Source organism: Amphibalanus amphitrite, unplaced genomic scaffold, assembly GCF_019059575.1.
Source record: "Amphibalanus amphitrite isolate SeventyFive unplaced genomic scaffold, NRLGWU_Aamphi_draft 000075F_arrow, whole genome shotgun sequence".
Lineage (NCBI taxonomy): Eukaryota > Metazoa > Arthropoda > Thecostraca > Balanomorpha > Balanidae > Amphibalanus > Amphibalanus amphitrite.
This window is the reverse complement of record NW_024881571.1, coordinates 401859-421923: the sequence shown is the minus strand read 5'-3', so window position 1 is coordinate 421923 and position 20065 is coordinate 401859. Positions and strand designations below refer to the sequence as shown.

Genomic DNA, 20065 nt, shown 5'->3' with positions numbered 1-20065 from the left:
CAAAAATATAAGCAGATGCAGCTTGACGAGGCCCAATAGATAGTCAAAAGGCGTATTTTTGGGTCACTGAGTGGGCAGTACTCCCAAACCGCACAATGACCGCTTCAGTGGAACAAATAAGACAGCGAAAGACGCTTGGGCTCATGCCTGACGCCTCCGTGATCTAGACACTCTGTTGGCTGAGTAAAGGCCGATCGCCCACTGGTGGCAGTTCCTGCTCCTGGAACCACCCGCCACAGTGGGGTCACGACAGGAAAAAAAACAAAGAAGAACAAAAAAAAATGTTGAGACCATGACCGATGGTCCGTCCCCTTCGCTGGCTCGTCTCTGACTGTCCTATATCCCGCGCTCCCCTCGTGCCTCCCGCCCCAGCCCGCCCGCTCCGCTTATCTCTCTCCCTCCCACCCTCCCTCCCTCTCCCTCGCTCTCTCCGGCATCTGTCTGCCCTCGCCCAACGCCTCTTAGCCGGGGGGCCGCTAAGTTGCCATTGGGCTCATGCCTGACGCCTCCGTGATCTAGACACTCTGTTGGCTGAGTAAAGGCCGATCGCCCACTGGTGGCAGTTCCTGCTCCTGGAACCACCCGCCAAACCCCGCCAAACGGAGCGACCACGCAATAGGCCACGTAGCTAATTGTAAGCTCCTAAGAGCTTCCACAGCCACTCGTAGTGTTCCCTAGAGATCGGGACCGGAACCATCCGGAGCGGTCTGCCCCCAAGGGCAGGAACCCGAGAGCTGGTCCAGCCCACTGTAAGCTCCCAAGAGCTCACAGCCACTCGCCATGCTCCCTTGAGCTCGCGACAGGAAAACCCCCGTAGCAGTCTGCCCCCGGGGCAAGGAACTCCCAAAAGCTTAACCAGCCAACTGCAAGTTCCCAATTGAGCCCCCACGGCCACCTATCATACTCCCTTGAGCTGCGCCAGGAAACGCCCGTAGCGGTCTGCCCCGAGGGCATTAAGCTCCCAAGAGCTCGCGCAGTCAAGTGGAGAGCTCCCGAGAGCTGCCACGGCCACCCGTCATGTTCCCTAGAGCTCGCGCAGGGGAAACACCCGAAGCGGCCTGTCCTTAAAGGCAGGAAGCTCCCGAGAGCTTGTTTAGCCAACTTTAAGCTCCTAAGAGCTCTCGCAAATCGCAGCCATCCGTGATGCTCTCTTGCGCTCCCCAGAGCTCGTGGCATGAAACATACGTAGCGGTCTGCCCCCAGGGCAAGATGCTCTCAAGAGCTCGGAGCTCGCATAGCCAACTGTAAGCTCCCAAGAGCTCTCGTCAGCAACCTTAGAGCAATAAGCTCCCGAGAGCTCGCACGGTTACCCGTCATGCTCAATAGAGCTCCCGCTGTGAACACTCTTAGCGGTCTGCCCCCAACGGCAAGAGGCTCCTAAGAGCTCGCACAGCCAACTGTAAGCTCCCAGGAGCTCTCGACACGAACCCCATAGAGGCGTCCCCCGAGGGCAATAAGCTCCCAAGAGCTCGCACGGCCATCCGTCGGCTCCCAAGAGCTCGCGACAGTAACACCCGTATCCGTCTGCTCCCCAGGACAATAGGCTCCCGCCGGCTCGAGCAGTCGCTTGTGCTCCTAAAGCTTCCAACAGTAGCGCCTATGCGGTCTGCCCCCAAGAGCAATAGCTCTGAAGAGTTTGCGCAGCCACCCGTCCGGCTCCAACGAGCTCTAGACATTGGCACCCATAGCGGTCTGCCCCCAAGGGCAAGAAGCTCTCGCGAGCTCGCGCAGCCATCCTTCGGGCTCCCAATAGCTCTCTACAGTAGCACCCATAGCGGTCTGCCCCCAAGGGCAATGAGCTCCCGAGAGCTCGCACAGTAACCCGTCATGCTTCCTGGAGGTCGCGACAGAAAACTATCGTAGCTGCTAGCCCCCAGGGCAAGAAGCTCCAAATAGCTCGCCCGGCCACCGGTCAGGCTCCCAAGAACTCTCGACAACAGTGGCCTTGGCGGTCTGCACCAAGGGCAGTAGTACCCAATAGCTCGCGCAGCTCCCTTCGTCAGGCTCCCAGGGGCTCTCGACATCAGCGCCCAAAACGGTATGTCCCAACTCCCAGGGCAAGAGCACCCAAAAGCTCGCACAGCCACCTGACATGCCCCCAGAGCTCTCGACAGTAGAGTCACTAACGGTGTGCCCCCAAGGGCTATAAGCTCCCAAGAGCTCGCACCGCCAACTATGATCTCCCAAGAGCTCGCACGGCCACCCGTCATGCTCCCAAGAGCTCTGGACAGTAGCGCACATGCAGCCTGCCCTCGCACCGTCAACTATGATCTTCCAAGAGCTCGCAAGCCCCCGTCATTCTCCCCCAGGCTCCCGACAGTAGCACCCACGCGGTCTGCCCCCAAGGGCAATAAGCTCCCCAGAGCTTGCACAGCCCCAACGCCCGCACCGGTCAGATGACCGTATAGGTCGCCGGCAGATACAGATAGTCGGACGGGTCGCTTTGGCGCGTCCACACATCCGGAGCTCACACCCGCCGCCGCCCGCGGCCCGGTTGTGAAACGAAAGAATTGCTGGCACGCAGCCCGCCGAAAAAGGCAGCGCGTTACGCCCTCCTCGTCGATCCAGTGCCGGTCCCCGCACCGCCGCGACACGTGCGAACCGTCGCACACTGCCCGTAGATGGCCGAGCCGTTCGCGCCTACCCCCCCCCCCCTGCGAGTGACGAGGGAGGGGGGTGGCAAGCGCCCCTGTGTGTGCCGCCGCGCCACTCGAGCCGGCCAAGCGCCCGCCCTGTCACCGCGCCCTCCCCCTCCCCCACCAGGGATGGGGGCGCGCAGCTGGGTGGACGCCGCCCCGCGGCGCATCCTCCAATCCAGTAATTAGACCGGGACCCGCGCGTTGGCCGCGCGGTGGACCTTCGGCCCATATCGCGTGCCCCTCCCCGCGCCGGGCGGTCGCGGCGCAACGGGCGCGGACACGCGGCGGACAGAGAGAACAGGGCGAACAGCAAACATCGGGTAAGATAACCGGACCTCTTACTCCCGCCCAAGGCGAAAAGCACACAGATCTGGGAAGAGAACCGGGCCGCTCCCGGCTACCAAGTACGGCCTTGGGTGTCGCTCCTTGAGGGTCAGGCGCGGCGGCGTCCGGCGAGCGCCAGGGGGCTCCCGACAGTGCCGCACCCAGTAGCTGCGCCTAAGGGCAATAAGCTTCGAGCTCGTAGGGCTGCCGTCGGTCCCACAGGCAAAGCTCCCAAGAGCTCGTACAGCTTCGGTCGCCCCAAGGGCAATAAGCTCCCAAAAGCTCGTACAGCTACCGTCGTCCCAAAGGGGAGCAAGCTCGCCCCAAGGGCAATAAGCTCCCAAGAGCTCATACAGCCGTCGTCGCCACTAGGTGCAATAAGCTCCCAAGAGCTCGTACCGCCTCAGTCGCCCCCAAGGGCAATAGGGCTACCGTCGCCCCCAAGGGCAGCAAGCGCTAAGCTACCAAGAACACGTACAGCTACCGTCGCCCCCAAGGGCAGAAAGCTCTCCCCCAAGGGCAATAAGCTCCCAAGAGCTCGTACAGCCATCGTCGCCCCAAGGCCAAAGTTCCCAAAAGCTTGCGCGGCCATCGTCACCCCAAGGGCAAAGCTCACATGAGCTCGTACAGCGACCGTCGCCCCCAAGGGCAGCAAGCTCGCTCCCAGGGCAATAAGCTCCCAAGAGCTCGAACGGCCGTCGTCGCCCTCAAAGGCAAGCTTCAAGAGCTCGGACGTGTGCCGAAGCCTTCGAGGGCCGGCATCAAGCTCGCCCCCAAGGGCAATAAGCTTCCAAGAGCTCATACAGTCATCCATCGTCGCCCCCAAGGGCAGTGAGCTCCTAAGAGCTCATACGGCTACTGTCGCCTTCGAGGGCAGCAAGCTCGCCCCTAAGAGCAAAAAGCTCCTAACAGCCCGTACAGCCAACGTCGCCCCCAAGGGCAAGAAGCTTCCAAGAGCTACCGTCGCCCCAGGGGCAGCAAGCTCGCCCCCAAGGGCGATGAGCTCCCAAGTGCTCGTGCAGCCATCGTCACCCCAAGGGCAATAAGCTCCCAAGAGCTCGTACAGCTACTGTCGCCTCAAGGGCAGAAAGCCCGCCTCCAAGGAAAAATAAGCTCCCAAGAGCTCGTACAGCCATCGTCGCCCCCAAGGGCAATAAGCTCCCAAGAGCTTGTACAACCATCGTCGCCCCCAAGGGTAAAGCTCCCAAGAGCTTGTGTAGCCTCAGTCGCCCCCAAGGGCAATAAGCTCCCAAGAGCTTGTACAGCCATCGTCGCCCCCAAGGGCAATAAGCTCCCAAGAGCTCGTACGGCTACCGTCGCCCCCAGGGCAGCAAGCTCGTCGCCCCCAAGGGCATTAAGCACCCAAAGGCTTGTACGGTTACCGTCCCCCCAAGGGCAATAAGCTCCCAAGAGCTTGTACAACCATCGTCGCCTCAAGGGCAAAGCTCCCAAGAGCTTGTACAGCCTCAGTCGCCCCCAAGGGCAATAAGCTCCCAAGAGCTTGTACAGCCATCGTCGCCCCCAAGGGCAATAAGCTCCCAAGAGCTCGGACGGCTACCGTCGCCCCCAGGGCAGCAAGCTCGTCGCCCCCAAGGGCATTAAGCGCCCAAAGGCTTGTACGGTTACCGTCCCCCCAAGGGCAATAAGCTCCCAAGAGCTTGTACAACCATCGTCGCCTCAAGGGCAAAGCTCCCAAGAGCTTGTACAGCCTCAGTCGCCCCCAAGGGCAATAAGCTCCCAAGAGCTTGTACAGCCATCGTCGCCCCCAAGGGCAATAAGCTCCCAAGAGCTCGGACGGCTACCGTCGCCCCCAAGGGCAGCAAGCTCGCCCCAAGAGCAATAAGCTCCCAAGTCGCCCCCAAGGCCAATAAGCTCCCAAGAGCTTGTACAGCCATCGTCGCCCCCAAGGGCAATAAGCTCCCAAGAGCTCGTACGGCTACCGTCGCCCCCAAGGGCAGCAAGCTCGCCCCCAAGAGGAAGAAGCTCCCAAGAGCTCGTACAACCATCGTCGCCCCCAAGGGCAAAGCTCCCAAGAGCCCGTGCAGCCTCAGTCGCCCCCACGAGCAAAGCTCCCGAGAGTTCGTACAGCCTCAGTCGCCCCCAAGGACAATAAGCTCCCAGGAGCTTGTACGGCCGTCGTCGCCCCCAAGGGCAATAAGCTCCCAAGAGCTCGTACAACCATCGTCGCCCCCAAGGGCAAAGCTCCCAAGAGCCCGTGCAGCCACAGTCGCCCCCAAGGGCAATAAGCTCCCCAAGAGCTTGTACAGCCATCGTCGCCCCCACGGGCAATAAGCTCCCAAGAGCCCGTGCAGCCTCAGTCGCCCCCAAGGGCAATAAGCTCCTCAAGAGCTTGTACAGCCATCGTCGCCCCAAAGACAATTAACTCCCAAGGGCTGTAACAGCTACCTTCGCCCCCAAGGGGCAGCAAGCTCGCCCCCAAGGGCAATAAGCTCGAGAGCTAGGACAGCTACTGTCGCCTTCAAGGGCAGGAAACTCCCAAGAGCTCCCACGGCCGCCCGTCAGACCCGCGATAGTGGCGCCCGTAGCGGTCTGCCACCCTCCCCCCCCGGTCATCTCGCGGCGCTTGCCCGGTCGCCACCGGCGCTCTGCTTCTTCAGCGCACCCTGCCGAAGCTTGTCTAAGCTCGTTCTTATCAACCAGGAAGCAGGGATAGAAGAAATAGCGTTTCTCGTCCCCCGAGCAAGTGATTGTTCAGCTGTCCAAGCCAGTGTAACCTTTGTTTAACCATCTCCCGAAATGAACATTAGACAAAACGGAATTCCGAAGGTCCAATCCCAGATGACACCACGAATCGGTCCGCGGCGTCGCATTGTATTCTGCCAACAACCAGCGACCCGCACCACTCGGTCAAACTGACCCTCGACCGCTCGGGCACGTCAGAGCCCGCGTGGTCCGGAACAGCGACAGCCGATAGGTATCCGTGGTGTGCCTGCGAACCGACACGGCGCGCCGCTGCGCGCGCTTTAGGTCTGTAAAAACTCAATAAGACATCATCTGGGACCACCACGATCACCCCGTTCCGGAAGGGTCACTGCCCCCTCGACTCTCCCTCAAACACCATGTTCCTTTCTCCTTGGCCCTGTCCCACTGCCCGTCCCATGACTCCAGCGGACAGTCACCCATGCCCCAGCTGTGAGCCATGCGGCCGGGCGCCGCCATACGACACCGTGACCGATAAGGCCGGGCTGTTTACTTTATTGGGTCTCCGCTGCCCGGTCCGCCGCGCCGCGGCGCCGGCGGGCCCGTGGACCGCGCGGACAAAGGGAGGGCCATTCCCGTTTTTGAGCGGTATTCACTCGATGCTGCTACCACGCTGCTATCGCATTTTGCGAGCTGAAGTCACACATGTGACGACATTTTGGCAGGGTTGGAGATACGGATGTACGGATGTCATGGAAACCCAATTAGCACGTGTGATAGCGCACGCTGGCAGCGGCCGTAAACAGGGCCCCGGCCCGGCGCCTTGATCTGGCTGCGTGCGGCGTGCTTCGATGACGTCACCCACCCGGCTCCCCTCGCTCAGCCGGAGCGCAGGGGTTAAGCGCCGCTGCACCGTTGCAGCGCGCAGCGATACCAGGGTGCAGGTGGTCACGGGCCAAACCTGATATCAGCCCTGAAAATGTCACCCGAGGTCACCAAATCACTGACCGCGTTCGCCCCCAAGGGTACCGCACCGCACCCACCAGCCCCCAAAGGCTTCAAAGACCAACCAGCAGGCCCCTCAGCCGCTGCCACACTCCATATGCACAGGGACGTCTGACCCCGTCCCGCTCCCCCGCCGCAGTCGGCAGTCGCGCTGGCAACCAGTCACCGAACTGTGACAACAGGAGACCAGGCAAGCGCTAACCCACAGTCTGGGTCCTCACGGAGCGCTCCCACGACCACAGCTGCCGCGGTGGCGCGCTTCAAGCGTCCAAAAGCTCTTGACGAAGCAACGAAAAAAAAAAAAACGTCCACGACCGTCTCTCCCAAGCCGATATTGCCAGCCTATTCGATTTGTAGCACGAGATGTCGGACAACACCATCCAAATTAGACAGCGCGTGACTCCGCAATGACGCAAGTCGCGCGAATTCTGTCTACACGCTGATTATACATCGACAGCTGACAGCCATGACAATAAGCTCCCAAGAGCTGGAAAGTGGCGCCTTCGCGGTCTGCCCACAAAAGCATCCCTGCTCTCGAGAGCGCAGGTTACTGCGCCCATCAAGCTATCGCGGCACCCGGCCAGTTACACAACAGCGAACTCGGCCCATTCGCTTACCTGTAGTCAGTGGCATCTACTGACAAACCTCGCGTCATGAGTCGTCACAGGCGGTTGGTTCTCTGCCTCCCAGCTCCTGCGCTGCGCTGAATCGCAAGGCACCGCCCTTCTGAGTACCATGCCACCACTCCCTCTTTCGCCGTCACTATTCATAGCCTCTCTGTCACTCCGAGTGTCACACAACGAGAGAAGCCAAAAAAATGTTGAGACCATGACCGATGGTCCGTCCCCTTCGCTGGCTCGTCTCTGACTGTCCTATATCCCGCGCTCCCCTCGTGCCTCCCGCCCCAGCCCGCCCGCTCCGCTTATCTCTCTCCCTCCCACCCTCCCTCCCTCTCCCTCGCTCTCTCCGGCATCTGTCTGCCCTCGCCCAACGCCTCTTAGCCGGGGGGCCGCTAAGTTGCCATTGACCGGGACAAATATACGAGGAATGTGCGTCCGAATAGGTCATATAGTCGGGCATATAGGCGTCTGATAGGGACGATATGACGGGAAATGACCACCACAAGAACAAAAGTCGGGCGATATGCATGCAGGTCTGACCGGAAACTAGACCGACAACCCTCGTTTGGCCGAGATAAAGAGACGGAACATGTGCCCGAACAGACAAAAAAAAAACGAGCAATGAGGAGGAGGGGTGGGAATTATAAATATATAATCAATAGGCGACGCTCACGAGCAAGCGTATGTACGCTTGTGAAATTATCTTTTTTGAAGTGAATTGATCAAGGACATAGTTTTCTGCTCAGCCATATGGCTTCCTTTGCAAATTAATTTCTTGATGCGGTGCATTGCTTATTTTTGCCTATCAAGATGTTGAACATTATTATTATAACTTTTGCTCATTTTGTGTTACTCATGTGAATGTTCTTTCAATTGCGAATTCGCCCCCATGCAAATATTTTCTTTTATTTTCCTGTTTCTGTTTAATCTTAGCTCATTCGTCGAGACACGTTTGACCAGAGCAACATGAGGAAACGGTCAATACGCTGATAAATAGACCACTATATACCTAGGTATATTACTATATACTAGGTATATACCTAGGTATATAGTGGTCTATGGCTGCTATTATTGACCATCCAGTAAATGATGGAAATATTGACGGTTACGCCGAGCGTATTTTTCCATTCAATTGGGAATTCAGAGCCGAGAGCTGTCCTAAATGTCGTCGGAAACACTCAGTATGTATTCATGTGCCGATAAGACCACAACTCACACGCGACGGTCGGATCAACGCCTGAGGACAACTTCCATCGACATTCGACACCGCGTGAGGCCCAGTTCGATTGCAACACCGTATCTAGCGCGATCGATGTCTGACGCCGACATGGTGGAACCCCACTGAGCGACGAGCGTTTCCCGAAACCCTTACCGCGAGCGCCATAAAACAGAACTCCCTCCCCCTTTCCCCACGGGCGTCCCCGCCGACTTATCGTGGCGGCGGCGTGCTCATTCTGCGGCGCAGTTCCTATCGGGAGAGGGAGAGGGAGAGGGAGAGGGAGAGGGAGAGGGAGAGGGAGAACCCACCGCCCGGACAAGGTCGACGCCGTCGAGCGTCGGAGCATCGATCGTCGCTGGCGACGCGACCGACGCGCCGTCGACCACGCCCGGACCGAATCCGGCTCTGACCGGACCGCGCCGCCCGCGCGCAGGAGGGGGGGGGGAGGGGCAGAGGGTGGAGCCAAAGGACAATCGAGCAGCGTGTGGAGACGAGCCAAGAAATGAGAGAAGACTTCAATTCAAGTCTAATGAATCTCCAATGACGCTCGAATTTATAATAAATTGACGTTTGGTAAAGTGAGATCAGTGGGATTTTCATTATTTGATACGTCTGTATCAATGCCAGCGTGATTTTCTTTTACATAAGTTCTACGCATAAGTTGTATGAGTAATTAATGAATACCTTTGCACATAGCTTCTCTGGCAAGCTAAGCCGAATGACGTTTTTGAAAAACAGCGTTCACATGTTGCTGTCTGCTGAAAAAGTATGCATTTTAGATATGCTTTTACGTGCTACTATTTCGTTATTTTGCCCTTCAAATAGAGCAATAAAAGCATCAATACGCTTGATAAATATATTAGACACTTGTTACGCAATTCACCGAGCGCTAACTTCAGCCTATACCTACATGAAGTCATCATCTCTAAGAAGCGAGTTCCTTCTACACTTTGGCTCTCTTTAGTGTCTGTTTGCCAATCAGGTCCGGCTGACCTGGCATTCAGCCAGTAGTTACACGGCAACTGAGGGTAGAGACCGGTCTATTTTAGAACGGGCGACCAGACGCCAGCAAAAGGCGGCTTTGACATTGCTATCGCTCAGGTTATCTACGGTTCAAACGCGCTGTTCGAAGCTAGTTGTGGCTGGTGACAACGTGCTATAGGAGTTTCTATTGGGAGTTTCGATTCTCATTGGGAATGGCATTTAAAATCATTTGCTCAAAGTTATTACACAACATAACATGCTTCTTTATGCATATAATAGTTTTGGGTGAGGTCATTCCATTTGCAACTGATCGCCAGAGAGAAAAAAATAATCACTTTCGGTTAAAACAGTTAGGACTGAACTGTTTTATGTCATAACTGAAAACACGTGATTATAAATCATGCTAGATATTTTCATGATTACAAAATTGCTATATTGACTTAAAAGTGCTAAAAAGCCGATGGCTGGTGCACATTTGCCAATAGGCGCAGCGCAGCACCGCAGTATACGTATATGCTGTGCCGCATGGCAGCTGTGTACGGCGGTACAGTCTAACTGCCAGGTTATTCGGCTGGTGGCAGTCGTTTCGGTTTTACGATAAAAAGGAGACGAGCAGTGACTGCAACGCCACTGTTTCTCATTTGTGTACCAAGCCAATAAGTCAAGGAAAATAAATATTGGGAAAAACACCATCTACTTATTGGTTTATAATATTTTCTATCATATATCTTTGGTGATAATGCGATAAAAAACGTCCTCGCTGATAACGCAATCGAAATACCTTTTGTAAACTCATCTGGAATCGCGTTCATATTCTCTCGTGTTAGTGCTGCTTTGCAAACTGAAACGAACCAAAAGCAATAAAAGGAATGCTTGTGTCGTGAGATAATCCAACAAGTTGACCCAAACATAAAAGTCTAATAACAGTTAATCTCACCGTGAATGAATTGAATAAATAGTAGAAACACCAGCATATGATGACGTTGTAGTATAGGCCGACCATGAATGACACCATGGTTGACGACAGACCAATTCCACCTGAAAACATAAATGTGTTTCACATCAACTCGCCTGCACTCTTCTTGAACAATGCATAGTTCGTCAGATAATATTGAGCAGCCTTCCCGAGGTGTTTGCAAGAAAGTATATATCTAACTATGTACTAAAAACACAGCGTCATTATTTTACCTGATTTATCAAGAACGAAAAGATACATGGAAAACATGTCAGATAACGATAAAAACTGGCGTCGTTTGAGCCTGCACAGAAAAGCGCCTCCATAGGTTGAATAAAGAACGGCTTCATGATTTGAGTCTGTTCGTTATCACAGGTGTATAACTCATATTCCATAATGATAAAAACTGGCGTCGTTTGAGCCCGCAGAAAAGTGCCTCCATATAGGTTGAAAAAAGAACGGCTTCATGATTTGAGTTCGTTCGTTATCACAGGTGTAGAACTCATATTCCACGCCCGGTGTGTGCTTGGTGGACATCGACACGCAAACATTTGCCGCTGGCTTACATTCATCGCCACGAATATCATTCGCTCTAGACTATGCACACCATTCACCGAGCACAGACGGAAATATTTATTTCAGTAAAGACCTCTGAATCTCCCTTGGGACTGCTTCTTCATTCCAAGTTGAACAGTCTGGGCTTAGGATGAAACCGGCGAGAACCAGCAGAAGTGGGTGTATGTTATGATACACGCCAGCGATTAGACCAGTAAAGACGGGTGAAGTACCGCAAATGAGCCTTCAAAGAACTGGTAAATTCTAGTAAAATGCCAACTAAGGGACATGTAAATACCGGTTTAAAACAATGCACGAGCAGAATAAACTATAAAGAGTGACACTGGACGTAGTGTCTCGCTCGTACACCAATCCATGTGTAAGACCATGTGTATGTATAATGTGCGTTAATATTTACATGAACCAGCCGGTATAAGGGCATATAAATGGACAGACAAACGAAGTTAGGTGCCGGTGAAGTGACTGCAATAAAGGGTCAGTAATGGAACCAGTGATCCCACTCTGGCAGATATTGGCCGTGTCTGACAACATTTGGACGACCTTGATTCATCTGACCTCGGAAGTGGGGACTATCCACCCAGCTGGAGTCGGCCTGAGAGGGTGTGGCGCGTCTGTCCGGGGCTGGCAGCAGGCACCACTCACCAATTAGGGGGTGTATTGAGTTCCAGACGCCCAGCGACCCCTTCCGCAGGCGCTGTCCAATGGCTAGCTCCATGTAGAACAGTGGCACTCCTTCGATGACCAGCATGATGAAGTATGGTATCAGAAATGCCCCTGAAACGAGCGGCAGACCATTCAGTCAGATCAGCTTCGGTGATTTTACTAATACACACTTGCTTGCACGATAATCGATGCAATGTAACTTTGAACATAACTTATCATCATGTCACAGCATAAGTATATTATACAAGAATCTGCTGGAACTTACAGTCTATGTTCGTTTAGACATAATTGAATTCAAGCGTGTGCTATGCGGATATTCTGTTTTCAATCATTTTGCTGATCCGAAAATGAACTTCGGACATAGTGATATGTCGTTTTAGTATGTGGAAAAGCACAGGGTTTACATCATATTTCGCTGGCCCTCCACGCCGGTTTAACTCTTGCTTAGTAGCCAGAAGTTTTTAGGGGAGGCTGAGTATCAGTTTTGGGATTTGTACGAGTAATGTCAGTTGGATGCACAGATAACTGCCGGACCCGGCGCTTATATAGTGCAGTAGTTTACAAACTCGTAGCCGACTCCTAGGGGACTCCTTGCCACACGTCTGACGCGTGCTACTGCTTTTAAACAGTTGTGGCGATGCGCTATGGTTTTAGAATATTTCACTTTGTAAGCTCTTCATACAGGAAAACAGCAGGTTATTGTAGAACGATACAACTTGTGAGTTGAGTGGGTTAAATGTATTGCAACTGAATTAATATGCATTGTTGTTTCCTCTCACCGAAACCTGATTGCAATGAATCATCAGGACATGATTCCCGTCTAACTTCAGTCAGATTTTGAGACATATAACGGTCAGTCCATTTTCGTTACGAAACAATTAGAATATACATTTTGCATGGAAAGCTAGTCTAGAGTGATGCAACTCCGCAAAATTTACTGCCATTTCTAACTTCCTGTTGAGAACTTTGATTTTTCTGCACTGTTGTTAACCCTAGAACGCCTAGGGGGGGGGGGGGTTGTATCAACCCCCCCTGAGGTTTTTTCGAAGTGCACGCTAAACGGCTTGTCGTAGCGGGCTGAAATTTTCAATACCCTCTGGGGCAACCTTTGCGCATCTTTTGCCGAAAAAAAAATGATCGGGTCATGTCAGGTCACGGAGTTATGACGTCATAAGAGGTACAGCCTCCGGCCGACAGTTACCAAACGTGTGCGCCGAATCCCTAGGTTTTCTGCCGGTGATACCCACATTGTTTGATGGATCATGATGAAACTTCCCATGCATGTTGGGGCAAGCATTGGCTATCGTGTGGTGCAAGAAAATTGACCGGGTCAGGTCAGGTCACGGAGCTATGACGTCACAAGAGGAACAGCGTCCGGTACTATTTTTGAAAAGCGCCCGAACCACTATTTTGCTAATTCTTGTCACCTCAATGGGAATATGCAGCAATATTAGCTTCTATAGGGAGCAAATGGACCTCCCAAATCCCAAAATACAATTAGATTTCAAAAATTTAAATTTTGATTTTTCGAATTTCTGCCGCCGACTGTGACCTTGCCGACTTCCGGCGCTCCCAACGCGCCATTTTTAGAGCTAGGGAAACGAAATACATACCAAACGATAGATAATTGATCAAGGAACACGATAGTGAAGGTTTGAAGTCGATATCTCCCACCGGTTTGCCGCAATCGCCGCGGAAAGTTGAAAAAGTTTGATTTTTTCGGAAAATTTGACCTTTGACCGGTCATAAGTAGGTCAAATGTTGACCTAGGACCAAAAAATATACCACCAATCGCGAGATCTCGTTGAGAGCAATCCGTTGGTTTTTCCGCTAAGCTCTACGACCTTCCGTTTCGAAACGCCAGGGGGGGGGGGTCGTAACAACCCCCCCCCTGGTCGTTCGTGTTATGAGAAATGGCCTGGTCGTGCGAGGGTTAATAGACAAATTGGTGTCAGTGATGAATCTGTTATGGAACCATGTGTATCAGAGCATATATCAACCATGTGTATTTTTCGAACTCACGTATACGAGACTGCTGGCAACAACAGTTATCCAGCATCACTCACGCTAATAGGAATTGAGTTGGAGGGAGGGAGGGGCGTGCTTTCAACTGAGGTCAGCATTCCTGAGAAAACACGTCGAAGTCGGTGATGTCATCCCGCCAGCGTCGACGCCTCGCGCGGTGCTCAGATTTCAGTGACCTAGGCCACCGTGGAGCGATCCAAATCCGGCAATGGCCAGACGAGGCGGATATTGTCAGATCCATAGCAAACAAAACAAGCAGATCTCACTGAAAAGAGATGAATCGATAACACTAGCTACATTCGAAGTGGCCGAAGATTCATTCGGAAACTCCGTCTGACTCGTGACCACGATCTGGCATCTCTTCTCTGGCAAAAATATCGGTCTCGGTCTTCTATGCATGGCATCCTCTTTATGGATGTGCCGATGGTGTTCCATAGAGCTCACCAATTGTTCCAGCTTCCGGGACAAGACGTGGACCAGAGAGAGGCCAACGACGGACCTCCGGCAGACCGGCAGTGGAACGAAAGCGGACCAAAGAAAGACCAGGGGCGGATCAGAAGCGAATTGGAAGCAGGGCGGGGGCGCTCCGACCGTGCCATGGCTCCGCCTTCTTGGCACGTGCTCGGGTCGGCCGCATTGATCCGGCGCCGGCCGTCTGGACGGCACGTGGTCGTCGAGCTGCCGGCCCGGACCGGCGACCGACGACCCACGCGACGCCGCTACCGACGGAAAATTCCGCCCGGGATGCGCCGGTTCCGGCCGGCCCGGTCGCACCCCCGCATCGTCCCTTTCACCCCCACCAACAGTGGCGGCCGTACGGACAGCGCCGGCGCCATGACGAGACGGCGGCGGTAAATATAGAGCGCCGCCACCGCCCCCGCCCCCGCCCCCGCCGCCCAAACACACGGCTAACTCGTCCCCGACCGTCTCGGCGGCCGCCCCGCCCACCATAGAGGCAGAGCAGAGACAGGAGCTGGGATGGTGGTGGCCGTGGTAACCGCCTTTCATGTCGGTGATGCTCTGCCGTAGTGCCACTAAAGCTCCGACGAATGACTCCACTGACGTCACCACTTCCGACCCGTGACGTCATTGGGAACTTACTGATCCTGTAGCGGCGCAGGAGCGTGTGGGCTGAAGGTTCAGTTGGCTTAGTGTTGATGTGTGGTGCCTATTCACGTGATACGAGCTCTCAACTGCGTTGTCGGATGGTATATAAATAACTGCTAGGTAAGGTATTATTTCTGATAATATTGCGACAGTTTCAAAACAACGTAATACCTTTGCACCAGTTTCTCAGAAAGACGAACTGGAAAACTTTTGACAATCTTGGGTTTGTCCAAGAAATGTGTTCTATATTAGGGGCACCTAATTTCACATTTCGTCACTCAATTTTAGGCCTTTCTATTAATGACTGGACGCTGCGAGCAAGCGAGTTAATTTGTGGTCGAAAATCTCATTATTAGAGTCCCGACCTGGCTTCATCTTGATCTGACGCTTTTGAGAGGCCTACTCGTATATATCGGCAACCACTCGACCGATCGACAAGCGGTCTTCTGCGTCAGATATAGATCCATCTTTCCAAAAGGGGTGTGTCACTAGCGAAACGTTTGTCGGTCCTGGCCGCTTATAAGGTTTTGTTAATACTTATGTGGGGTTTTGATAACAGCACGATTATATTTTTCGGCAAACATATTATAGTAACTACTGGCGCGGTGGTTGTGGTAAAGAAACGAGGCGCAGCAGCCAGGGTTGTGCTCGACTCAAAAAAATTTGCCGACTCGACTCATCATTCAACTTCAGAAAGCCCTGACTCAACTCTGACTCAAACAAGGAACTGATTTTTTCCCTTGACTCGACTCATGACTCAAGCGGCTCAATGAAAATATGAGTCGACTCAAACTTGACTCAATTTTTTTTAGTGAGTCAAGCGAGTTGACTCAAAATTGACTCAGATAAAAAAGTTGTTGAGCGGGGGGGGGGGTGAAAAAATCCGGCAGCAGGGCCAGGGCGAAGTTGTTAAGCGGCGGGGGGGAATGAACAGCTTGTTTCTAGAAAGTTGAGTTAGCTGACTCTTGTTCCTAAATGCTTGACTCAACTCAATGTCAAAAGTTATTTTACTGACTCAACTCTGACTCAACTCAACGCCTTAATAATTTTGTCCGACTCAACTCTGACTCAACTCAACAGCTCAACATTTTATCCGACTCGACTCAAATCTGACTCATTTGAGTCAGAGTTGAGTCAAATTTCTGACTCGACTCATGAGTCAAGCACAACCCTGGCAGCAGCAGCGACGGTACTCCAAGCACCCATAAAACGCAGTGCATTGTGCGGGCACGCGCTCCACCCTGGCCCTATAGCGCTGTATGCAAGTACTCTCGCACGGCGAGCGCCTGATAGGTAGGCTGTGCCGCAGCACGCGCTTGTACAGCGGGACAGCATGCCCGGTGAATGGGCTGCCGGCCGCAAAGGGAAAGATCGGCGGGCCACATGCAGGCTACCCCAATAACAAATCGCACAACATGCTAGGCTATCGGTGCAATTTTGTGGAAAATGTCATTATTCAGGGTTTATCAGTCAATGTCTAAGCATAAATGTACGTCAGTGGTCCAAAACTTTACATACATCTCTTACATTACATCTCGACAAATTTTGGGACATTGCTTTCAGCTCTGCTGCGGAGAAGCTGAGTGAACATACAACTGTTGCCACAGTGTAATGTAGATGTAAAGAAGAGATCCGATCGCTTTGAACTGATCTCATTGTCAAACATGTCCAGAAAATGCACACAGAACAGCCCAGATCCGTGCAGCGAAGCGTTTTGACCGTCCAGGTCGGTAATACATTGTAATTACTGGCGTATGTAAAAAAAAAATCTCCAGGCACTGTACTCTGCCCCTGCCCCTTATGCCTTAGTTGTGTGTTTATTTCAGTACAAATATACACATTCAATGTCATATACCTAGGGCATCAAGACCTACATCCGTCATAATTATTTTAATCATTTAATGCTGATGCATAGGCATAACTCTCCCAGTTATTAGGGTCGCGCTTCCCGTTTTTTTTTTCTCGCAAAGAACTTGCGAAAAAAGCGGCCGATTGCAGCGAACTTTCAGGACCTTCGAGTTAATCAATTCCATATATATATATATATATATATATATATATATATATATATATATATATATATATATATATATATATATATATATATATATATATATTATATATATATATATATATATATATATATATATATATATATATATATATATATATATATATATATATATATCCTAATAATTGTATGACCCTGACGTCAATGACCTTTGACCTGTGACCTGCTTATCGAGACCATGTCAGGGCGGAAAAGCGTTTCGGCGTATGTCATCGCACATTACCCGTGCGTTTCAAGACTTTTATGCTCAGAATTCAGAAACTTCACATCATGTGAACTGGTCCCGTGCACAATGGTGGGTGTCAAGATCACGTGAAGGTGAGAGCACACTGCCTTGGAGCAGGATAAGGGCTTTGTGTTTTTTTATAGCGATAATTCATGTGTGCATATTGTGTTGAACATACGAACTAAGCGTCGCCAGCGAAAAGAGGCACTGGAAAACATCTTACGTTTATTTCAACATTAAAAAATGGACGGCGAAAAGGATGTTCAAGCACTTGCGACGGGTGTCATATAGAATAAGCACAGACTTCTCTATATAGAGAAGTCTTCTCTATATATAGAGAAGTCTGTGGAATAAGTCATCATCGAAGACCACTCAGCGTATCTATCCTACACCTATGTATTTAGTATGTACTTAGAGCAATGCTATTTACGTTAATAAAATGGACCTTACCCGTTAAAGGTAGACTGCCACCTTTTTTCACAAAATGGTTTTCACTAGAGCTGAGCCACCTATGTCCCAGACTGAAGTCGGTTTTCCGAAATTCGAACCCGTTTGCGAGAAATCGGAGACCAAAGTTCAGTTTGATGCCATTTTTTTAGTCCAAGAAAACCGACATCTCTACTGTTTATCAATAACTTTGAAACATGAATTTTCTTATCTTTTGGTAAATATATGTCAAAACTTTGATTGTTTCGAGATCAGAGAAGAATTTTGGAGTGTCAAAATAAAAGTTAAACTTATATATTCAGTAGTTCATTTTTTCTAAAAAAGTGTGGGAAATGGGGTTTAACATGGGCCAGACCCATTCCAAATGAGCCATGATTTTTAAATGTTTTACGAACTTAAATGTAAAATAAATTAAACATGGCCAATTTCTTATGAAATCATATATTAGTAAATCATAAAATACCTTACTTTTTCAAATAAAATGTAATAATCTTATGACCTTGAAGTCTAGTGATGTGTAAACATTGTCGCTAGACATTAACCGATTGATAATTGTATGATAATCGACAATTTTTTTTCGCGATTCACGTGATGATACTTTGTCAGGTGAATTCTAAAATTTTGTTTTGTCCAGGGAATAAATCATAGGCCGATCTGAGAAAACTTTTTGAATGTGGCAGTCTTCCTTTAAAGTGATGCCATGTGTTCGTTTATCCAGCGACCGTCTAAATCTCTTCAAATCGACAGGATTGACCAGCTTCAGATTGTAGCTGTCTCGGCGGTATGTAAATATAGGACAACGACTCATTACCTAAATCAGAAATGTTTTAGACAGCAACGAGCCCCAGTCGGTAACCTATACGGATGCCAGACCCGTGTTTAGACAACTATCTGTCACTGGCCTCATGATTCATTGTCGGAATGTCACATGGTCCGGGAAAGGACTTATTGATCTCCAGGCATCTATACTGAAAAGAGAAGTAACTCATGCATGGAGCTCTGTGGCCAGGGGCGTAGGCAGGGGGGGGGGGGCCACTGGGCCATGGCCCCCCCCTTGGGCGCCGAAGGCGCCCTTTGCGATTGGAGGGCGCCGAAGGCGCCCTCCAATCGCAAATGCAATTGTGATATAATCGAATCGAAAAACAATCGCGACTGGAGGGCGCCCTCCAATCGCGAATGTGTTTACAGGGAAAATACGGATGGAGGGCGCCCTCGGAGGACGCCCATTCCAAATACGCCCTCCAAATACGGTTGGAGGGCTCCCTCGGGCGCCCTCCAACCACATTTGTAGGCTGTAGCTCTCTAAGCGTAACGGTGGTCGCCTATGTAAGCCGCTGTCCTGTAAATAAGCGCCCTCTCACCCGAAGGCGCCCTCCTGTAGGTCGCCACCCTGCTACACATTGCCGCCCTTCTGCTGATCGGCGTCCTCATAATTATTGGCGCTCTCCTACCTATTGAGCCCTCATGTGAAATTTTGAAGGCCGCCTTTCTCCCTTTTGGCACCCTCTTGTTCAGTGCCGCCCTCCTACCTATTGGTTCCCTGTCCTTCCTGTTGAATGTTAATCGGGGCCCTTCTCCTATTGGCGCCCTCGTGTAGATCGCCGCCCTCCTAACCACTGGCACCCTCCTGTTGATCACCGCCCTCCTATCCACTGGCACCTTCCTGTTGACCAGCGCCCTCCGCACAGACGCCCTCCTGTTCGTGTCATCCTCTTGAGCAAAGGCGCCCTCCTCACCATTGCCACCCCCATTTTAATCGTCACCCTTCCGCTCATTGGCGACTTCCAGTTGATGACCGCCCTCCCACCTATTGGCGACCTCTTGTTGATCGCCACCCTCCTATTGGTGCTCTCCTGTTCCTCGCCACCCTCTTACCTGGTGGCGCCCTCCTGTTGATTGTTGATCGGCGCCCTCCTACCTATTGGTGCCCTCCTGTTGATCGCTGCCCTTCTATCCATTGGCGCCCTCCTGCTGCTCGCCAACTTCCTACCTATCGGTGCCCTACTGTCGAAACTCGGGATGTTGATCGGGGCTCTTCTACCTATTAGTGCCCTCCTGTGGATCGCAGCCCTTCTACCTATTGGCAACATCCGTTGATCGCTGCCCTCCTATCATTTATTTACTCCTTTTGCATGTTTTTCAACTTAGTCGTTCTATTGCACATAGTTGATGTCTTGCCTGTGAAAACTGCCACAAATGAACGTGCATTCAGCACAATGAATGAAGTATCTATACCTACCAAAACTATCTACGCTCTACGATGCATAAAACACGTCTTTGGTCTTAACGGATTGATCCTACTTTACGTGCATCATGGCATCTATATGGATTACGATTAAGTATTGTCAACAGGTTCGGGCGCAACAGCAGGCATCTGAAGTTTCGGTGATTGAAACTGGTTATGTGGGTACACTGTATGCATCTGTGAGAAGGCTATGAAGGCTGGTCTGAGGTAATTTGGATGATGTTTACGCATCTCGCGCTCCGGTATCAATCCGATACGGTGATCTGGTGCGTAGATATGCCACCGCCAATAAACTTTT

At 51.7% G+C, this 20065-nt stretch overlaps 1 protein-coding gene across 1 annotated transcript in view; it reads right to left on the bottom strand.

Annotated features, from left to right (window-relative positions):
- Positions 1-20065, bottom strand: part of LOC122379328 (sodium- and chloride-dependent transporter XTRP3-like) — a 36203-nt gene that overhangs the window by 14878 nt on the left and 1260 nt on the right. The window contains exons 2-3 of the mRNA XM_043361454.1: positions 11626-11757; positions 10390-10490 (exon numbers count right to left, since the gene is read on the bottom strand). Coding sequence (XP_043217389.1) covers positions 10390-10490; positions 11626-11757 — 233 coding nt within the window. The remainder of the gene's footprint in view (positions 1-10389; positions 10491-11625; positions 11758-20065) is intronic.